Source organism: Lepisosteus platostomus, chromosome 2 (assembly GCF_059453375.1).
Source record: "Lepisosteus platostomus isolate fLepPlt1 chromosome 2, fLepPlt1.hap1, whole genome shotgun sequence".
In the NCBI taxonomy this organism is placed as follows: Eukaryota; Metazoa; Chordata; class Actinopteri; order Semionotiformes; family Lepisosteidae; genus Lepisosteus; species Lepisosteus platostomus.
Genome location: NC_142612.1, coordinates 62,323,272 through 62,342,820, shown reverse-complemented (window position 1 = coordinate 62,342,820; position 19,549 = coordinate 62,323,272). Strand labels below are relative to the sequence as shown.

General features: G+C 41.8%; 1 protein-coding gene across 3 annotated transcripts in view; it reads right to left on the bottom strand.

The window, feature by feature from the left end:
* The window catches only part of LOC148676731 (chloride channel protein 2-like), a 255,825-nt gene that overhangs the window by 120,910 nt on the left and 115,366 nt on the right, over positions 1–19,549 (bottom strand). For all 3 annotated transcript variants that reach the window (XM_088612070.1, XM_088612051.1, XM_088612061.1), the window contains 3 exons: positions 5,631–5,762; positions 2,149–2,277; positions 569–702 (listed from right to left, as the gene is read on the bottom strand). In XM_088612070.1, the coding sequence (XP_088468196.1) occupies positions 569–702; positions 2,149–2,277; positions 5,631–5,762 (395 nt within the window). The remainder of the gene's footprint in view (positions 1–568; positions 703–2,148; positions 2,278–5,630; positions 5,763–19,549) is intronic.

The following is a 19,549-nucleotide window of genomic DNA, read 5'->3' as shown; positions in this document are numbered from 1 at the left end:
AGGAATTGGGATTCTGAATTTGTTTTGGCATACTAGGTGCCGAATTTAAGCCGATGGCTTTGAAAAAAGTACCAGTTTAGTATTTTCTCGACTGCTGCGAAACTGGCATGAGCAGCGCATGTGGGCTTGCGACAGCCTGACAGGGAGACTCAGAAATAAGGCTCTGATTGGGCGTTTGAGAGGGCAAGTGGGAGGCTGAGTGGAATGCAATGGGCCCAGAATAACCTCAGCACCTCCGCACAGACAGGAAGGCTGCTGAGAAGAGGAGGCCTGGCCTTGGCGGGAGGGGTGGGGGGTGGATTTGATTTTAGGAGCATCCAGGAACGAGAAACGCCAAGAGCAAGGAGAGGACACCTGTCGCCACCCGTTCTTGGCTGCCACTCTCCCAGCTCCAGGAGCGTTTCCAGCTGGCTTCTGAAAGACAATTGGGGCGCAGGCACGGATAAAAACTGGGAAAACAAAAATGTCCCCAACCCCGCATGCCACCCTTTAAACAAGAACGACAAGTTCAAATTCTGTCTCCTGTCAGTGAGAGCCGTTTCAGACCGGTGCACGAGGGTTCTCCTACCTCCTTGCCCAGGGGCATGCCACTGCCCAGCGCGCAGGTCAGGCCGATCACTTTGGCCACAAAGGTTTTGAAAGTGAGGTATTCTTTCAGGACCACCCCTCGCAGGATCGTCTTCATTTCTGGGATTCCCGAGCCTGAGGGAGGGGCAGAAAAAGTGAGAGGGGAAGAAAGGGGGAGCGGGGAGGAAGAGGGACGGAGATGGGATTTTGAAAAAGAGAGGAGAAGAGATGGAAGAACACAGAGAGGGAGGGGGAATAGTGGGAATAGAGAGAGGGGAGAGAGAGGAAAGGGGGATGTGGTAGAAAGAGAAAAGGGAGCAGAAGAGAAGTGAGAAAGAAGAAAGGAGAGAAAGATTATTTTCTAATATTCAATCAGATTAAATTGCGCACTGAGATTTTTGGCATCCGTTAACACATTTAAGTGTGGACTGGAAAAAAGCCTGGAAAAAAATGCCGGAGTCCTTGCATTGCTGAAAGGCATACAGTCAACCTCAATTCAATAATTAACCTGAATGCTAAACGGACAATTTCAACAGATTTCAGAGCTGTAACGTGAAATACAGCACCTTTGACAGCACAGTGCCTCCTAGTGGTCTGGTTCACAGCCTGTTCTACACCATTCCCCTTGCAATTTAATAATGATTACATTTACAGGTTTCCAGCACGTTGTACAAACTATTGACTTTGCTTGTAAGTTAATATTACAGGACAGAGGATTGGGAAAAATAGAGAAATAGAGAAAAACAAAGTCGGAGAATATTGCCCAAATAAATATCTTTTTACAATACACAATAACACAAAACATTAAGAACACATACAGTATATACAATATTACTGGATGTGTCTCAGAGGCCTCTGTTCAAACAAGTCCTGTGACCAAAAGAAAAAAATATGACCCAAGACTAAATCTTCCTACAAGAAAGAAGAAAAGGGTTCTTCTGTGTACTGTATTTCATTTTGTTCTTTTCCACTCCTACTTTCCTTCTTGTTCCTTTTTGTCTTTTTATGCTGTTTCTGTGTTCAGAAGTCTAAAGTTAACTTTACAGGTTTGAACACCGTTAACTTTTTGATAAAGTTAGTTATCAAAGTGGTTTCTAGGCAAACCAGAAAACTCCCTTTGATCATCTGTACTTACTGGTCGTTCAGCCCTCCTACAGCTAGGCAAACACCTCAAACAAAACCCATGGAGGAGGACAAATAAGCAAGAACGTGTAGTCAAATGTTTTGAAAAAGACAGTTTAAAGAATGTTTGAAATACAAGAAATTGAAGATGAACATAGACATTTTCTTTAACTCAATCTAGACTTAAGTTTGGTTCACCAAAGACCAGGAACGTTGAGGAACGCCCTTCTAGATCTTCTTTCTTTATACTCTTGCGCCTAAATGTCTAGAAAAACAACTAACATTTTTCACAAGTTTCACTGGAAAATTTAATTATTTCAAAAGTAATAGACAGTCTAAGACTAAGATTAAAAAAGGTAGGTGTGAGCTACTTTGCAGCGCTCCTTAAAGAGGGCTCAGCCCCTGACAGTAGTTTTGGGTACTAGCAGGTCCAGGTTGGAAGCCAGCCGGCGAACTCACCGACAGCCTGCGGAGAGAGGATCTGTGTGAATCCCGCTGAGAAGGTGATGAGAACCACGGGATAGGTGACCCAGGCCAAGTACTGCAGGAACACGTTACTGTCCAGACCCCCGTACATCCACTTCTGTGCTGTAAAACACAAGAGCCGGCCCGTGCGATTGTCTTGAAGGTTTTCCCTTCGGAAGAACCACAGTTTTATTCATTTATTCATATGATGCCTTTGCCCAAAGCCTCTTATGGATGTAGCCCTGTATAAACCCGGGCCTTTTTACTGCACAATCTGAGAGAACTGAGCATAACAGCAGGGTCCCTCCTGTGAATTGAACCCACAACTGTCCTGTTCCACATTCCAGATCCCTAACCACTTCTCCAGTGTGGCCTAGTATAACAGATCGCATGACTCAATTTTGCTATTCTCAGTTCCTAAAATACTTGAGATGATTTATTATTATTTCTTACTAACCCTGCAGAAGGTTTGGGTTCACAACTTGCCTCATGTACAGTACGGTAAATCAACCAATTCAATGATTAGGTTTCTGGAACTGAAGTGATGGGGCCGGTACAGATCTATTCTGGGAGTGGTCAACACAATGTAATTCCAATTTATATGTGTATCTCAGTAATTCACAGGCATTCACATGTTTTTGAGGTAGACATAGGGAAGCAGTAAGAGTTAGGTGAGCCCAGTCTGAATAGAGTTCTGTTCATTAAAGGTGACCTCCATAGAGACCCTGGACTCTTGTTACTGTCAGAAAACACTCAGTTATGTTGTGGGACGTGTATTACTGATAAAACACTTACAGACATTCCACAGTGTCTGAGCTCCACTGAGCGAGCATTTCCCTTGATTAAGAAGAGAATTAATAGTAAAAAACAGACTACAAAAATGGCAACTTAAAAAAGCAGTACGAAGTGACTTTTAGGTGAAATCTATTCTTTATCTATTCTGAATTACTATTAAATAAACTTGGCGCTCAGTGCACAACAAATTAAATCACACTGAATTAATATGTAAAGTTTCTGGTACCTCTCTGCCCTAAAGAATCATTTTTCCACTTAAAATAACTTCACATCTCATGTAATATACTGATACAATTACTTTTTTCCCCTATGCTGTAGGTTTATTATTCATATTAAAACTTCCCTCAGTGGCTATCCAACACTCAACAGTAAAGATCTATTAAAAACATTGAAATTATACTGTTCTAGGCCACAATTCTCATTATAAGCATCGGCCTCCCCAAAAAATTAAAGACTTAGAACAAATTAACTCAGAAACTATAATTTCGCCACACTCATAAAAACTTTCCCCTTGAAACCCATAACTCTTGGAAAGTCTGTTTGATCTCGGGCCCTGTTAACGTTTCAAAAAAGAAGTCAAGGCGAGGAAGACAACCAAAACTGCAGAAGCCTATTAATGTAGCCTACAGCTTTAATTATAAAAGCTTTCCTCAGAGCTGAGCAGAACCACCCGGATGATAAATAATGGATAGAGCCCCCCCTCCTCCTCCCAGGGCTCTATTTTCAAGATATTAAAAACAGCAAAAAAGCAGTAAGCTTACACAGATACTGCCCCCGTCACAAAAGTTTTCACAGTACTCTGCTCCCAGAACTGTAATTTTGGGTATTCAGTTTTCTACTGTAAACATCTTTGTCTTGAGATATGCCAATGAAAGAGACCTCACTGCCTATTAAGAGGTAATTTTTCGACACACACAGTGCCACCTTTCACAATGCACAAGTTCTTCTCCTGAAGGCAGCCATGAGTTACCAAGCAACCAAGACTGCAGTTTTCTACTCGAGGGAAGGGACCGGTCTGTGCAGTGGTAATCAAGTCTCACTGTATAGCAGTCGTCACCCTCTCTAGGTCAGTTTTTAATTTCTGAGCCCCGAGAGAAAACAGAATCAAAGCACTGTCCCCTAGAAGGATCTGGTTATGTGGCACCAAAGCAAACGTGGTATTCATTGTGAGTGTAAGAAAGACCACAGACGTGAAAACTGTTTGAATAATCAGATGTATTACTGTAGATGCTAGATGCCTTCTCAATTCTGGACAGATCAGAGTTCACATAGACAAAATCAGATCATACAAATCCAAGTACAGTACACTTGGCAATACCCCTGTAACTTCAGTCCAGAATCACACCGAAACAATGAAGAACATGAAGATATTTTTCATTGTTCATGAGACCAAAGGGCCTCTGATGTTTGTAGCTAAAGACCAAAAATCAGGCTTGTTCATTTTTCTTGGATGTAATCAATGGATTTACTAATATCTCAAGAGAAATGTTTATCTTGCTCTATAATACACTGCAGAGAGCTAATGAGAAGCTGTGTAATTTTGATGACAACCCAACACGTCTCCCATCGTAAAATATATACAGAATGCTCATGTTTACTCAAAATAAGCAAATAAAAAAAATTAACATTTTGGGTTACGTTACACAGGAGACTCTTCAGGTATAATGTGAAATCACTCAGATTGCTTTGCAAATACAATCTTATTTTCAGCCATGTAGCATTAGGAATAAAAACATGCCTTTGGTAGGGACCAGGGAGAGCCAAGGCAAGGTCACTGTGCGCAACAGACTTGACAGCTCTCCTAATGTGTTTGGATGTGTGTTAATGAGGGCATGACTTCAATCAGCAAAGCACTCTGCCTAATCAGGTCAAGGAAAAGCTTCTGCCACATGGCTGTTGCATGGTTCCCAAAGTTGACAAAGGTGTGTAATAATAATTTCTTACACTTATATAGTGCTTTTCTGGACACTCTACAGGCTCTACAGGTTATGGAGACTCCCCTCCACCACTACCAATGTGCAGCCCCACCTGGATGATGTGACAGCAGACATACTGTATACAGTACGGTCACCACACATCTATCAGTGAGGAGGAGAACAGTGATGAAGCCAATTCACAGACGGGATTAGGAGGCCATGATTGGTACAGGCCAATGAAAAAATTTGGCCAGACCACCAGGGTAACACCCCTACTCTTTTAGAAAAACACCCTGAGATTTTTAATGACCACAGAGAGCTGATGATCTCATTGCATTACCTTACCACACTCGATGAATCTATGCATTCTGCCCATGGATCCTCAATAATAAACTATTTTAAAGAAGAAGGCACCACTTAAGTCCCCGCCACGTAAGACTCTCAGTCTTTTCTTCCTTCATTAACTACTTTATTCCCTCTCTCTTCCTGCCACCTGTCATTTCTGGTCTTGCCCTACCTGATACTTTCCTCCTCTCCAGTATCGAAATAAAAAAAAACAACAACATCTATCCTCTCTGGTAGTGAGCAGCTAATTGATCCAACATTTTCATCCAGTGCTTTCCTGGAAAAAACAGAGGAATCAGGTTCAACATACTGCAAACCCATTTCACACTCTTCCAATCTGCTCCCTTTCCCTGAGAGGCAGGGGCCTCTCACTCCCCTCTCCTTTTCCCTCCCCCTTCCTCCCATCACACCCTCTCTCACCTTGTAAACAGATGGCGATGGCGAAGTCGACCACCCAGCTGACCAGTGCCATGAGAAGCCCCAGGAGGATTAGAAAGATCCAGTCCTCGCCCACCCTGGAGATCAGGAACTTCTGACAGCGAACCATGCAGACTGCCGAGGAATGGGAGAAGGTCAAAGTCAGGCCTGCAATGTCACTGCTTCTTTACGCCAGATCCTTAACCGTGATTCTCTGTCCCGGTTGCAGGGGTCTCCAGCACAAGTCCACATTCTTTTTTGCAGTTTTATACTAGATACCCAAGTCTAACAGATAGGGCTTTACTGCTCGTACTGTTTATTTCTTGAAAAAGAATGGGAACCAATATAAGACACAAGGGCACAAAGAGAAAAAAAAACAGACTTGTTCCAGTCTGATTTCAAATGCAATAAACGCACTGTAAAAGACAGATGCAGAAGTCACATGACCCCCGTGCCTGAGGAACCTCCCGAAGAAAGACCTTTCCACAGCATCTGCCCTACTTTTCACTGCACTAAGATCACTCTACTACTACTGCAATACTTAAGCTAAGCCAGAGGTTGATACTTTTATGCCTGGAGTTCAGGTAATGCCTGTTTGTGGAAACATCTTGACACCATTAATCTGGTAATTTAGAATGTTTCATATCTTCCCTTCCCAGCTGAAAGGCATTAGCCTTCTCCAGCCGAGCTCCCATATGCTCATGTCAGCACTTCAATCACTCATGTACCTATGCATGTGGGAGCATTAGCATTTTTAAAACTGTGGCAGTAATTGATTCCTATTGTCTTGTTTTAGGTGATCTGTGACGACAAGGCCAAGAGGTTTAGAAACAAGGAGGCTACTTTGCCTATTCTGCTTGCTTGACAGCAAGTATCTAAATTCCAAACTTCTGGAGAGACACTGGAATCCAATCTGTAAGTACAGGTTTTGTTATCACTTTATTGACATATTACTGTATTTACAGCAGTCCATCCTGAAATCTGATGAAGACCATTATGGGCAGCACTCAACATGTGTTCAAATAACGTCTTTCTAATAAATACGATAAAGGAAACAGATATATTGCAAAAAAACAAGATTATGTGCAGCAGGCAGCAATCCTGCCCTATGATTAGATCTGCTACAGTGACAAATGTATTCAGCAGACTGAAAGTGAACAACACAGTTACAGTGTAATCAAAGTGCAGATACAGCAAGATCACACTCAGGTACATGATACCTGGTATTGGCATTGAAGATACAAGGCTCAACCACAGATCAACTGTAGTTTTTACTGCCAAGCTTACAGCACTTCCAAAACTATCTAAAATGCTTGGACGGTTGTAGCATTTTGAAGTGCTGATCAACAATAAAAGGTTCATTCAATTAAATAGTTCAAATAAGATCTAACCAGAGATATGTGCACAGATGTGCTTCCATTCACAATTTAAAATGCCATTCTGAAGGACATATGCAAATACTGTCAACTAGCCAGACACCTGACAAGTGTTTTTATTGCAAACAGCGGGATTTAAGGCTGCATAAAAAAAGTTTAACCAACAACGAGAGGGCCCTTTATTAATAAAATAGATCCTACTGCATACAGTATCACACTTTAGCAGCAAACATGAAAAGACATTCTTTTGCTCCCAGGCTCCCAGCATTATATAACATCGTGCAGAGCTCCCCTGCAGTGTGCTGTGTGGGCAATCAGCTTTCCTGCATTGTAACAAAGAAGCACAGGAGTGAGGGTGTGTGAAGGCGCAGACAAGCAATCGAATATGGATTTCCTCTCCTGTAAAAAAACATTAACCATGTGGCAAGTACTGTATTTTGCCAACTTATTTGTTGGTTTGGCATATAAAGTAGCGTGTCGACATCTGCAAATTTAACACTCTAACTTGCTTATTCTTATTCTTAATCCAGTATGGGCTCACAGGCCCTTGGATGGAAGAAGAGCAGAGCGGGATGAAATCAGGCTGAAGGTTGTTAGGCGCCACTTTCAAATTAACTGCACCGCAGACTAGGATCGCGAGAGGAATTGAGCCTCTCCCTGCCACTGCCCAAGCACCCATGACCCAGCATTCATATCTCTACGTGGTGCTGTTTTCATATTGTCACGAACGCTCCAGGTTCTGCGTCAGCAGTGCGGGGAATGACAGGCTGAAGACAACTTTGTAGGCTCGCAGGCAGTTTCCATTACAAAGGGGCGTGCTTATCAAAGACAGAAAGAATGTGCGGGCATCTGTTAGATGCAGAAGAAGGATTTGTGTTTCCTATTCCGACTACTCTATGTTTGTGATCACTGATCCCCTGAAATAATGTAATTTTCAATAACTTAAAGCTAATGTTAATATTTTATCATATAAGGAATGCTCACTTATGTCTTAACCATACATACTAGATACTGTTGTAAATTATGCTACATTATAGGGGTGGACTTATACCGTATGGGAATTTGACTGTTCTCAACAGTTCTTTGCATTGAGTCCTCACGAATGTTGAGACCCTACTGTATATGAAGAACTGTATGTACTTTATGTCAGTCTTTATATAGACCACTACAGGAAAACCTAGAATTTATTGTGGTAGCACATGACAAAAGGTGGAAACACACCCTGAATGGGACAGTTAATCACAGAGCACAGATACGGATAATTTATGTGGAAAAAATAACCAAAATCAGGGGTCAGAAACCAATGTTCTGAGATGTAATAATATATATATAAATTTAATATAAAACATAACATCAGAATTCATATGTACAGTGCCTTGCGAAAGTATTCGGCCCCCTTGAACTTTTCAACCTTTTGCCACATTTCAGGCTTCAAACATAAAGATATAAATTTTTTATTTTATGTGAAGAATCACCAACAAGTGGGACACAATTGTGAAGTGGAACGAAATCTATTGGATTTTTGAAACTTTTTTAACTAATAAAAAAATGAAAAGTGGGGCGTGCAAAATTATTCGGCCCCCTTGCGTTAATACTTTGTAGAGCCACCTTTTGCTGCGATTACAGCTGCAAGTCGCTTGGGGTATGTCTCTATCAGTTTTGCACATCGAGAGACTGAAATTCTTGCCCATTCTTCCTTGCAAAACAGCTCGAGCTCAGTGAGGTTGGATGGAGAGCGTTTGTGAACAGCAGTTTTCAGCTCTTTCCACAGATTCTCGATTGGATTCAGGTCTGGACTTTGACTTGGCCATTCAAACACCTGGATACGTTTATTTGTGAACCATTCCTTTGTAGATTTTGCTGTATGTTTGGGATCATTGTCTTGTTGGAAGATAAATCTCCGTCCCAGTTTCAGGTCTTTTGCAGACTCCAACAGGTTTTCATCCAGAATGGTCCTGTATTTGGCTGCATCCATCTTCCCCTCAATTTTAACCATCTTCCCTGTCCCTGCTGAAGAAAAGCAGGCCCAAACCATGATGCTGCCACCACCATGTTTGACAGTGGGGATGGTGTGTTGAGGGTGATGAGCTGTGTTGCTTTTACGCCAAACATATCGTTTTGCATTGTGGCCAAAAAGTTCGATTTTGGTTTCATCTGACCAGAGCACCTTCTTCCACATGTTTGGGGTGTCTCCCAGGTGGCTTGTGGCAAACTTTAGACGAGACTTTTTATGGATATCTTTGAGAAATGGCTTTCTTCTTGCCACTCTTCCATAAAGGCCAGATTTGTGCAGTGTAAGACTGATTGTTGTCCTATGGACAGACTCTCCCACCTCAGCTGTAGTTCTCTGCAGTTCATCCAGAGTGATCATGGGCCTCTTGGCTGCATCTCTGATCAGTCTTCTCCTTGTCTGAGCTGAAAGTTTAGAGGGACGGCCAGGTCTTGGTAGATTTGCAGTGGTCTGATACTCCTTCCATTTCAAGATGATCGCTTGCACAGTGCTCCTTGGGATGTTTGAAGCTTGGGAAATCTTTTTGTATCCAAATCCGGCTTTAAACTTCTCCACAACAGTATTACGGACCTGCCTGGTGTGTTCCTTGGTCTTCATGATGCTCTCTGCGCTTTCAACAGAACCTTGAGACTATCACAGAGCAGGTGCATTTATACAGAGACTTGATTACACACAGGTGGATTCTATTTATCACCATCAGTCATTTAGGACAACATTGGATCATTCAGAGATCCTCGCTGAACTTCTGGAGTGAGTTTGCTGCACTGAAAGTAAAGGGGCCGAATAATTTTGCACGCCCCACTTTTCATTTTTTTATTAGTTAAAAAAGTTTCAAAAATCCAATAGATTTCGTTCCACTTCACAATTGTGTCCCACTTGTTGGTGATTCTTCACATAAAATAAAAAATTTATATCTTTATGTTTGAAGCCTGAAATGTGGCAAAAGGTTGAAAAGTTCAAGGGGGCCGAATACTTTCGCAAGGCACTGTAGATTTACCTTTTAAAGGCAATCTAATCCACAAATTAATTTTTAAAATTAAAAATCAATTTTGAAAGCCATAGATTACAGCAACAACCATAACTCTCAAACACCAGGCTTCATTGACACCCAATTGGAAATTTAAAGTACAACGGAAACTGAGGAGCTGAAGCAGAAAGTTCAACAGTGTAGGACAGTGAACAAACCCAGATAGCATGCAACGGGTTTCTGAATGCTGTTGCAGAACACATCAGATCAAAATGTGATATTTTACTGTACTGTTCTGTTCCATAAAGAAGCACTTGGTGAACACATTTCCACCCAAGATCTTGGAAACGATCTCTATGCTTGTGCAATGTATCAACAAAATAATGTTGGCTACTTAAGGCTAAAAGACCTGAACTATCAAAGGTTCTGTGAACTTCCTGAAGAAGCTAATTGTCAATATTTTGCCCTGCTTTGACACAAAAAGATACAGTGGTGATGTGCCACCTTATACTGCATAAACATACATTTACAGATTAATTGGATTCCTTCTTACATCATACCTTTCTATAGTGGGTTCCATCTCATAGTGCTTTACTGTACACAGTTATGTTTAGTCAGTACCTATAAATCCATGAAGCCTTACCTCTAGAGAAAGTCAAGTTGCTTTTGGAAGTGGTGTTAATGAACCAACAGGTGGCACTCGCTGCTCAGGACTAGAAATTTCAAAACTGTGCTGTAGGAGGTGCTGGCTTTCAGGATGAGTCTTTGAACAAAGTCCATTGGACTCTTCATAAATGAAGGATTGATAACTTTGATGTCATGACTGAATTACAGTTTATCCTTGCTCAACCTTAGTTCAATTGGGAAGGCTGTTAGATCACACTGGCTGTTAGGGATCATATACTGTACAGTAGGTAAATTACAGACAGAAACGTGACAGTTGTAGCGATGCATGGTGAAGCACAATGGCATAACGGTATTTGTAGAGCCCTACAAATTGCTCATTAAACCAAAATGAAATGCTAAGCAAAGGCACTCTGAGATTAGGTTGAGTTCTATAACCCGCCAGTTTTAACCTAGTCATGTCACTAGCTGGCAGTGTCTGTTATTCCCCAAGAAGTGGTGTCTAATTGGCTCAGGACTCCCAAGCATAGGGTTTGCCTCTGCCAATCAAACAGCAACCTCTGCAACTTCCCAAGAGCCTGCAAATTTGCTGTGACATCAGTCAGGGACACACCTCTCCCCAGGTCAGTGCAAAACGCTTTGTTCATCGCCACAGAGCTCATAAAATGTGTCAAAAGATGAACAGCTCAGACGTTAAGCTACTTGAAGAAGCTTATCTGTTCTTTCTCAGCTCATAATTCCAAATCAGATGGATAATTCGTACCAGCTGTTTTTTTTTTAATAAAGGAAACATGCTAGATATTAATATCTGCCCAGTTTAAGTAAAAATCCACACTCAAGCTCACAGACTAGTCACAGCAGGTCTTGTTCAGGTTTCAGCAGAGTACCAGGAAGACTACAAGATTGCTGGTACCTAATTATACACAAGGGTGAACTGGAGCAATCAGGGTAAAGCTCTTTACTCAAGAAATCAAGAGCAATGTCTGCAATGGGGTTACTGTTGGGAACACAGAACCCTAAATATGATTCATTGCTGCCCCTTGTACAGTAATCACAAGGTGTACTGTAGCGTAAAAAGCCTACAGTACATCCAGGGTTGATATTGAACCCTTGGATTGGCCAACGATATGTATTGGCAGTTTAAGAGCTCAATTAGCAGCTCCAATCTGCAAGTCCCAGGTGACTGAACATGACCATGCATACAGACTCACTTCTGAACCAACACTCATGCAATCATACTCTGTCTGAGCAGGAAATGAGCACATTAAACATTCATTTGTGTCTTTGTTTCATCTAAATAGAAAGAGATTGGGTTTAAATTGATAAGGCCTGTTACCAACCATTTCTTTTGTCCATTTATTCTCATGCTGTATTGTTTTTTTGTTTCAGTGTTTCACAGCTGGGCCCCTGTACGTGCTGGCTTGTTTCACACGACATTGAGTGTGAGGTGCTGAGATCCAATCACCTGCCAATCTCTGTTTATTTCAACACGCTAATAAGCGATTAATTTTTAAAACGCAAGCAAATTGCTGCAAAAGGGATCGTGCAGAGCAGTTTTTCCATGAGCTGCAGAAATTAAATCAGTCAGAGACAGGCTCTCAGCTTGGGTTTCCCCTGGGGTGTTATCTGCAGTCTCTCCAGTCCCTACATTACGCCTGAATTTCATCACTTCCACTTGACCAATAAGAAAGGTAACACTAGAAAAGAAAGACTACAAGGAAATTATCAACATTTTACATCTGAGACCGGAGTTTGTGGCGATAGGCTTGCCCTGTACAGAAAATCACAAGTGAGCTCAGATGAGAAGCTCCTGTTATTGAACTTTGCTTTTTTTCCCCTAAATGTATGGTACTGTATTACAGCACAATTCATACAGTAGTATAATCACTGTATCTTTTCCTGTTTTAACCTCATTGCACGGCTTACTGTGTGAGAAGGATGCTGTATCTTACTGTTATGTTTTATTAAATGACTAAATATTTGTCCAGTTGTGCACATGAGTCTGTGTTTTAGCAGTTTGGTTGACAAATGGACACCTGCAACAATCAATTCAATAATAATGAAAAGGCAGACTCAAATCTGCTCAGTAACTACAGTGTGTCACTGACTAATGAAAATCACTACATTGCATTCCTCAATTTTGTTATGTTTCTGTTTAACCTTCCTTTTGCTTCTGTGACACACCTAGAGGCAACATGTCACTGCAGGTATCTTTATATTGGTTGGTCTAACAACCCTAAAATCAGTCTAAAACAGAAACACAAATATGACTAAGGTAAAAACAGGGTCTATTATTAAATACTGTACTACAAGAAAACACCAAACCCAAAACAAATAACCAAACCCCAGCTCATATTTGTGCTGTAGCATAACTTAATCTATCAGTCACTCTATCTGTAAACAGGCGAGCACATGAGCTCCATAACTCTTTACAAAACTCACAGAAATCTAGAAAAAGTTGCTATATTGTCTGAACTTGCCATCCTATCACATATCACCCCTTCCCTGAGAATTCCACAGCCACAGTCTCCCCAACGCAATAGGGAGAAAATGTGACAAGAGTGAGTGGGACAAACTGGCTGACTGCCCTCCCATATCATGAGCCCATCGTATGCCCTCATCTTGAATCCCTTGCACTCAGGACACCGTCCGAGTATACTCCCCATTTGGTTCAAATGCAGCTCCTCATCACTTCACTGGGTCAATCTTCTTTCAGTATGTTATGATATAACACTGCCATCACTCAACCTGTGGCACTAATTTAACTACACTAAAAGTCGCCTATTAAATTGTGATACTTCATTTGAGATTTTTTTCTTGAACCTCTTTAATGTCTACTGCAGTACTTCTGTACTGTACATTTCAGTACTTCTGCAGTGCTTCAGTATGACTACGCAAAGTGCTTTGAGACAACTCTGCTACAAAGCCACTCTGAAATAAAACAGCCTGACTGGAGTCAAGACACAAAAAAATGGTTTTGTCCAGGGAAACTGAGACTTGCAGTATGTTCACCATAGAGAGGAATTAGCTCTAACTCATCTTTATTCAGCAAAATCTTAATAATTTAGAGGCAGCATCTCCTGGAGACAAATGAAGGTGTCAAACCAACACAGCTTCAAGTGTCCAAACATTTTTTTTCCACTTTTTCCCTGAATAAGAAAATGAGATTCTGCGCCCAATCAAGCTGTCAGCGGATGAGTAAGTGATGACTTTTTAATCACCTCCCTCCTTCGAGGAACTCATACAATACTTCTACGCATGTGTGCCTTTCTTCTACAAGGTGTCTTCCCAGGGCACCCAAAAGAGATGCTGCTGCTAAATTAAAATTGATAGTGTTCTGAACTTGTAAGGGAAACCTATTCCATAAGGTGCTGGATTTCAGAGAGAGCTTACAAGATACAACTGCAATTAAAGTACTAAACGGTTCTGACAGTGTTATCGCACAGACCTGAGAACATGCAGAATAAAACTGGGTGTTTGAGCAAACGTAATTATTATTAATTTATTTAACAAGGTTTTTATGTGTACATGTTTATCAATCCAGACATGCCATTGTTCATGTATAAAAAAAATCCCTGGGAATGGGAAACTTACTGTATTAGTACAGTAAATCTAACTTTTCTGCTATGAAGTACTGTAGACCATTTGTCCATGGTTAAGCCACAAAGCAAATTAGGACCTAGCCGAGCAAATTTATTGATATCACTGAATGTGCAAGAAAACTACACTCATGTAAAAATCACAGCATAATTTCCACGCGAAGATCTCCTCCCTGTGGTTCACTCTAGTAGAAATTCACAACAACATGGTGTGTCTCACAGCACAGTGTCCAGGTCTCCCCACGAGGGAGAAGGAACTCTGGCTCTCGTGACATGCCCAATTAGCACTGTAAAATGACAGACAGCAGTCATCGAAAAAAGCATTTATATTAGCTGTTCAACTCCACCCCAAATCATCTGCAGGTGTTTGTGTGAGTGCAACAAATAAGAAACAAACCGAGGAAATTACATGCAATAACTTAATAAATTTGGCCATACGGTTTTCGAGCATCTGATTTGGTAGACCACTCAGATTTAAGAAGCTGTTGTATGATGTACTTATCAGGTTAAAACATCAGTTACTGAATGCAGCCCAACAATCACTCCTCTTTCAAAGTGTCTGTAGTCTCCTCCTACAGCTGTACTGGGCGTAATTCTAGGTAACCGGGCCTGTGCTACATTTTATATGACCCTAAGCATGTTGGGATGTTATTTGTATAACCAATGCATTCACCACAATGCTGTATGCTTGCATACTTGGTATCCTCAATTACCTATGTGTTGGCCTGTAGTATTAGCATAGAAGACAGGTACTAGAAACAGTCTCTAAGGCTGTTCCTTGGCTGATCTTAAGGAAACTATACCAGTACCAACAATGTCTTAAATTCATCTTGGGTACCGAGTTCAGAAAAATAAGGCTTGAAAGGCTAATAGGACAGTACAGTGAGACCACACTGTTCTCTGGTACAGGAGTATAAAATCAAAGACAACAGCAGAATCTGTGTGACTGTACACTTCAGTTCTGATGCTTAAAGGTGAAAATACAGAATATATTCTGGGTTTCAACTCATTACCTCATTTACACCTGAGAAAAAAATAATTCAATTCCCTAATTAAGAGCTCGGAGGAAATAACACACAGGAGAACATCCGGGTCCCGGAAGAAGTGGGATGAAGGGTGCTCAAGTGATACCCTGTGACTATTCAGGTCCAGGAGGACCTGAACTGAAGATTGTGGATGTGCAACCAGCTCCAGCCAAGCACCAGGTAAGACAATGAGTGGCAAGTGAGAACAGACCTTCAACACACGTGAAATATTACAGGTAACACAAATACTCAAATAAATCTTCCTGCCTTGTGACAGATGAACAGCATTCTCACTGCAATGTGATCACTTGCCCAGCCTCCTCCTAGGGAACAAGAGCATGGAGATGATATATACTTGTGCTGCGACATGGGCCCAGGGGCTTGTTGTCAGTCTAAAATGGATGAGAAGTCGTTTCTTCCTTAGTCCTTCAGGGACCCCTAACAAATCAATCACTAGAACTGCCAATCACAAGGAGCCATCAAGTCAACCCACTGGAGATTCTTTTCTTTTGGGGGAGAGGGAGGGGAGTCAGTGGGGAATTTTTTTTAGCCTCTCAGGTCCCAACCACAGCCATACTATACGTGTTAAACTAGGAAACCGCAGAAGAAAAAATGGAAACAAGAGGAGTGCCCATTTATCCCTTTGCCTCTAATTTGCTTTCAGGACTGCGTAGTGGGAGTCCATAATGCTAAAAGAAAAACTAACACTGGAAACAGTTTTCCAGGGCAGCTGTCTATCAGGAAGACTGACTCACAAGGATCACTGCCTGCAGAAAAGAGGAACTGCCTTTTAATGAGAGAGGACGACAAGGGGAATGTGAAGCTTTGTGATGAAGCAGCATACGCAAATTGTAGTCTGATCTGATCAGATCAGATCTCAGAAACTGGGCAAAAGCGGGCTGGACCTGGTCTGTACTGGCGCACGAGATTTGAGACCTCAGAGGAAAACCAGCATGCATGTGAGAGATGCTAGTGGACTCAACCAATTCCAAACCAATGCTCCAGTATTTGTTACAGAGAATGCCTTTCTTGTAGGAGGTGAAAACCTTTAGGTGAGGTGTTAAACCAAGGGTCAAACAAATTGGTCATTCCAGACCCAGAGCACTATTTATAATTGCAGTCGTTCAGTGGAGTGGAACTTCTGCCAAATGCAATCTGGCAATCTAGTATTCTGCCAAGTACAAGGGGTCTTGTGCAACCAGGCCTCCCTAAACTTTTAACTTGAATTAGCTGATGATGCAATTTCTCACAGCTGTCCTGCTGTGTCATGGGGTTTCATGTGCTTAATGGTCGCTGCACTTGAACCATGTCAGTGCTGCTCTTCAGTGGGGAATGAAGCAGAGTCCCCTTGTACTGTATACTCAAAGCACTTTAGGTACCTTGGTATGAAAAGCACTATATAAATTCAATTTTTACATTATAGTTGTCTAAAGAAAAATTAAATTATCGTAACATTATGACAGATAACAAAAACTTCCATTTTCTACTTTTTCTATAGTGAGTTTTCTTATTGCTCTTGGGTAGCCTACGTAACTCAAATGTCAAAGAATTACTTCAAAAGATGACCATACACATTTACTTAAAAACTACTTCAGTCATCCATGTTGCACTTTACATACTGTACAATTTCTCAGCTTGAACAGAATAATCAATCAACCAGTTATCATTCAGTATAATCAGCTTTGTCAAAGCTCAGGCTGGGTGAGCCCAAGCCTGCTTACAGTCTGTAGCAGACTCATCGGGGTTCTGCAAAACAAACAGTTTAAACGGACCTGTAGAGAGAAGTGACTCCACATTGCCCTCTAGTGCCACTCTGGCTCATTGCAGGAATGTGGGCACTGAAAAACGAACATCTCCCCACTCTTGTACGAAGCTGGGCTGTTGAAGGGCTGCTGTGTGCTCACGGGTTTTCTCAATGTTTTTTAAAGACAGTCTTAAAGAACAGAGAGAAGCAGTTCAGCTGGTACTGAAATGATAAGAGACGATAAGACTTTATTGATCCCTAAGGAAAATTGAGGATATTCAGCAGGGATTCCTTCTCTATAGGACTATAAGATTGGTATAGAGCTATTCTCATTACAGGTATAGACAGGTTCAAAAATATTTTTGGAAGACAGTCAAATGATAGCTTGGGTGTACATGACAGGATGCATTTTGCTCATCCCTGAAATCTGCTCAGAGAGACTTTCCTTCCAGGACATTTTGGTACATTTCCCTACAAAACAGCTGACAAAGGGTTGTGTTGACAGTCTGAAATGTTCTGGGAGGAAAATTTAGAAAGACAGAAGCAGCTCCAGGACCTCTACAAAACACAGCAATCACATGTCTTATATAACAGAATATGCAGTTATATAAATATAAATTACCCATCCATCTATTTTCTAACCGTTTCATCCAATTCAGTGCTCTGGGGGGGCTGGAGCCTATCCGGCAAGCAACAGACACACGCCAGGAGACACCCTGATCGGGACACCTGTCTATCGCAGGGCAGATACACAGACACACACTCACACCAGAGACAGTTTTCCCAGAAGCCAATTCATTTACCAGCTTGTCTTTGGACAGTGGGAGGAAACTGGAGCACCTGGAGCAAACAATGCAAACCTGGGGAGAACATACAAACTCCACAGACAGCACCTCAGGTCCGAACTGAACCCAGGGCCTCAGCTCTGAGAGGCATCAATGCTGACAGGTGCTCCACCGTGACACCCAGTGCAAATCATAAAATCATATAACTATATTATTCATCACTTTTAAAATACCCTTTTTTTTGTAAAAACATTTCCATAAGTATGTATCACATCAGTAATTTTGTACTCGGCTGTGTTGATATGGAGGGATTACTGTGTCCTTTACCGTGCACTATGATGTACTGCTAGCTGACCGCAGCCTGAAAAATTTAAAGTGCCCCTCACTGAGAGTGTACTGCGTCGGAGTCCCAGATACAAGCAGAGCAAAGCCCAGTTTCCTGGAGCTGTCAACACACTGATTGCAGAGCTCTGAGACCTGCAGTCCACCTCCTGTCACTGATGGACACAGATAACGCGTCACAACAACAGCTTACTCCATGCTCTGCCACTGTTCAGTTTAATGTCCGTATCAATAGAACCAGCCACCAGAGACTTCACCAGACTGCACTCTCTGTGAAAAGTTAAAATGTATTTGAGAGGGTACATTTCAGTAACTATTTTATTTTCCTCAGGGTAATGTCATTGGTTTTCTTTTGTAGTCTATAAGCCCACTGTCACTCGGAAGACATTCCAGTGTCATTGAAGGTGCACTCATGTGAGCATAGATGTTATTAGTCAAACTTAACAGACACCCGTATTCAAGGTGACTCATAACTTATAGTATATAATTTATACTGTATCTGGGAGCTACATCTGTGACTTGGTAAGGAAATCCCTGGTAAGAAAAGGGAATTTGGCATGGAGGCTTAGATTAATGTGACAATTGCTGCTATATCTGCCTGAGCAAGGTTTCAATCTTGCTGAGTTCCAAACAAGCATAGTACCACTCTGCAGACAGTAGACGACTCTGCCACAACAAACGTCTGGTAAAAGGCCATGACAAGTTTTGCATCGTCTGGATTTCAGAGGGGCGTGATGTCACATCTTTAACTTTCTTGACATTATTGATTATTGTTACTCTCTTCCCCTCTAAATTCCTCCTTCTCTTTCACAGCCATCTCAGAGACTGACAGACATCAGCATGAGACATCCAGCACCAGTGTCTCCCTGCCCTCGCCTGATTTGATCCTGGTGGTTTGCGAGCTCCGAGTTCTACTTCCTAGACTGAGGACGACTCTGCCGTGACAATAGGCTGGGCTCTGTGCCGCAGAAGAATGCTACATGGTACCAGTGACAAGTACAGCTGTACTCTGTACCTGCCAGGATTCAATCACAGCTGCTAGTAGGCCCAGAGCCATCCTGCACCACTCTCTAGACAGAGTGGAAGTGGTGAATTCCACAGCGATACAAGACCACGTCCTCTGTCGCAGCAGGGTCTTACACTATCAAGATCTCAGAAGGGGGCGACAACACCTCTGTAACTTTTTTAGCGCGTTCAGCAACGCTGAATTTCCAGGACTCACACTACTGCACAGAGAGCTTTGCAGAGACTTTGGGAGAGACAGTCTGACTGCAGGAGAGTTTTGAATTCTGCTTAATTCTTTTCTTAATGTTCTTTCCTTTGTAATAAATCTGATATTCTGTTCTGGGTTTTGTGTTGCAATGAAAATCAAGCAACATGATCAAAGAGAACAAAATCTGGAACCGAGTTCTGCATGGCCTCCCTTGAGTGCATTACATTTTATTAGGT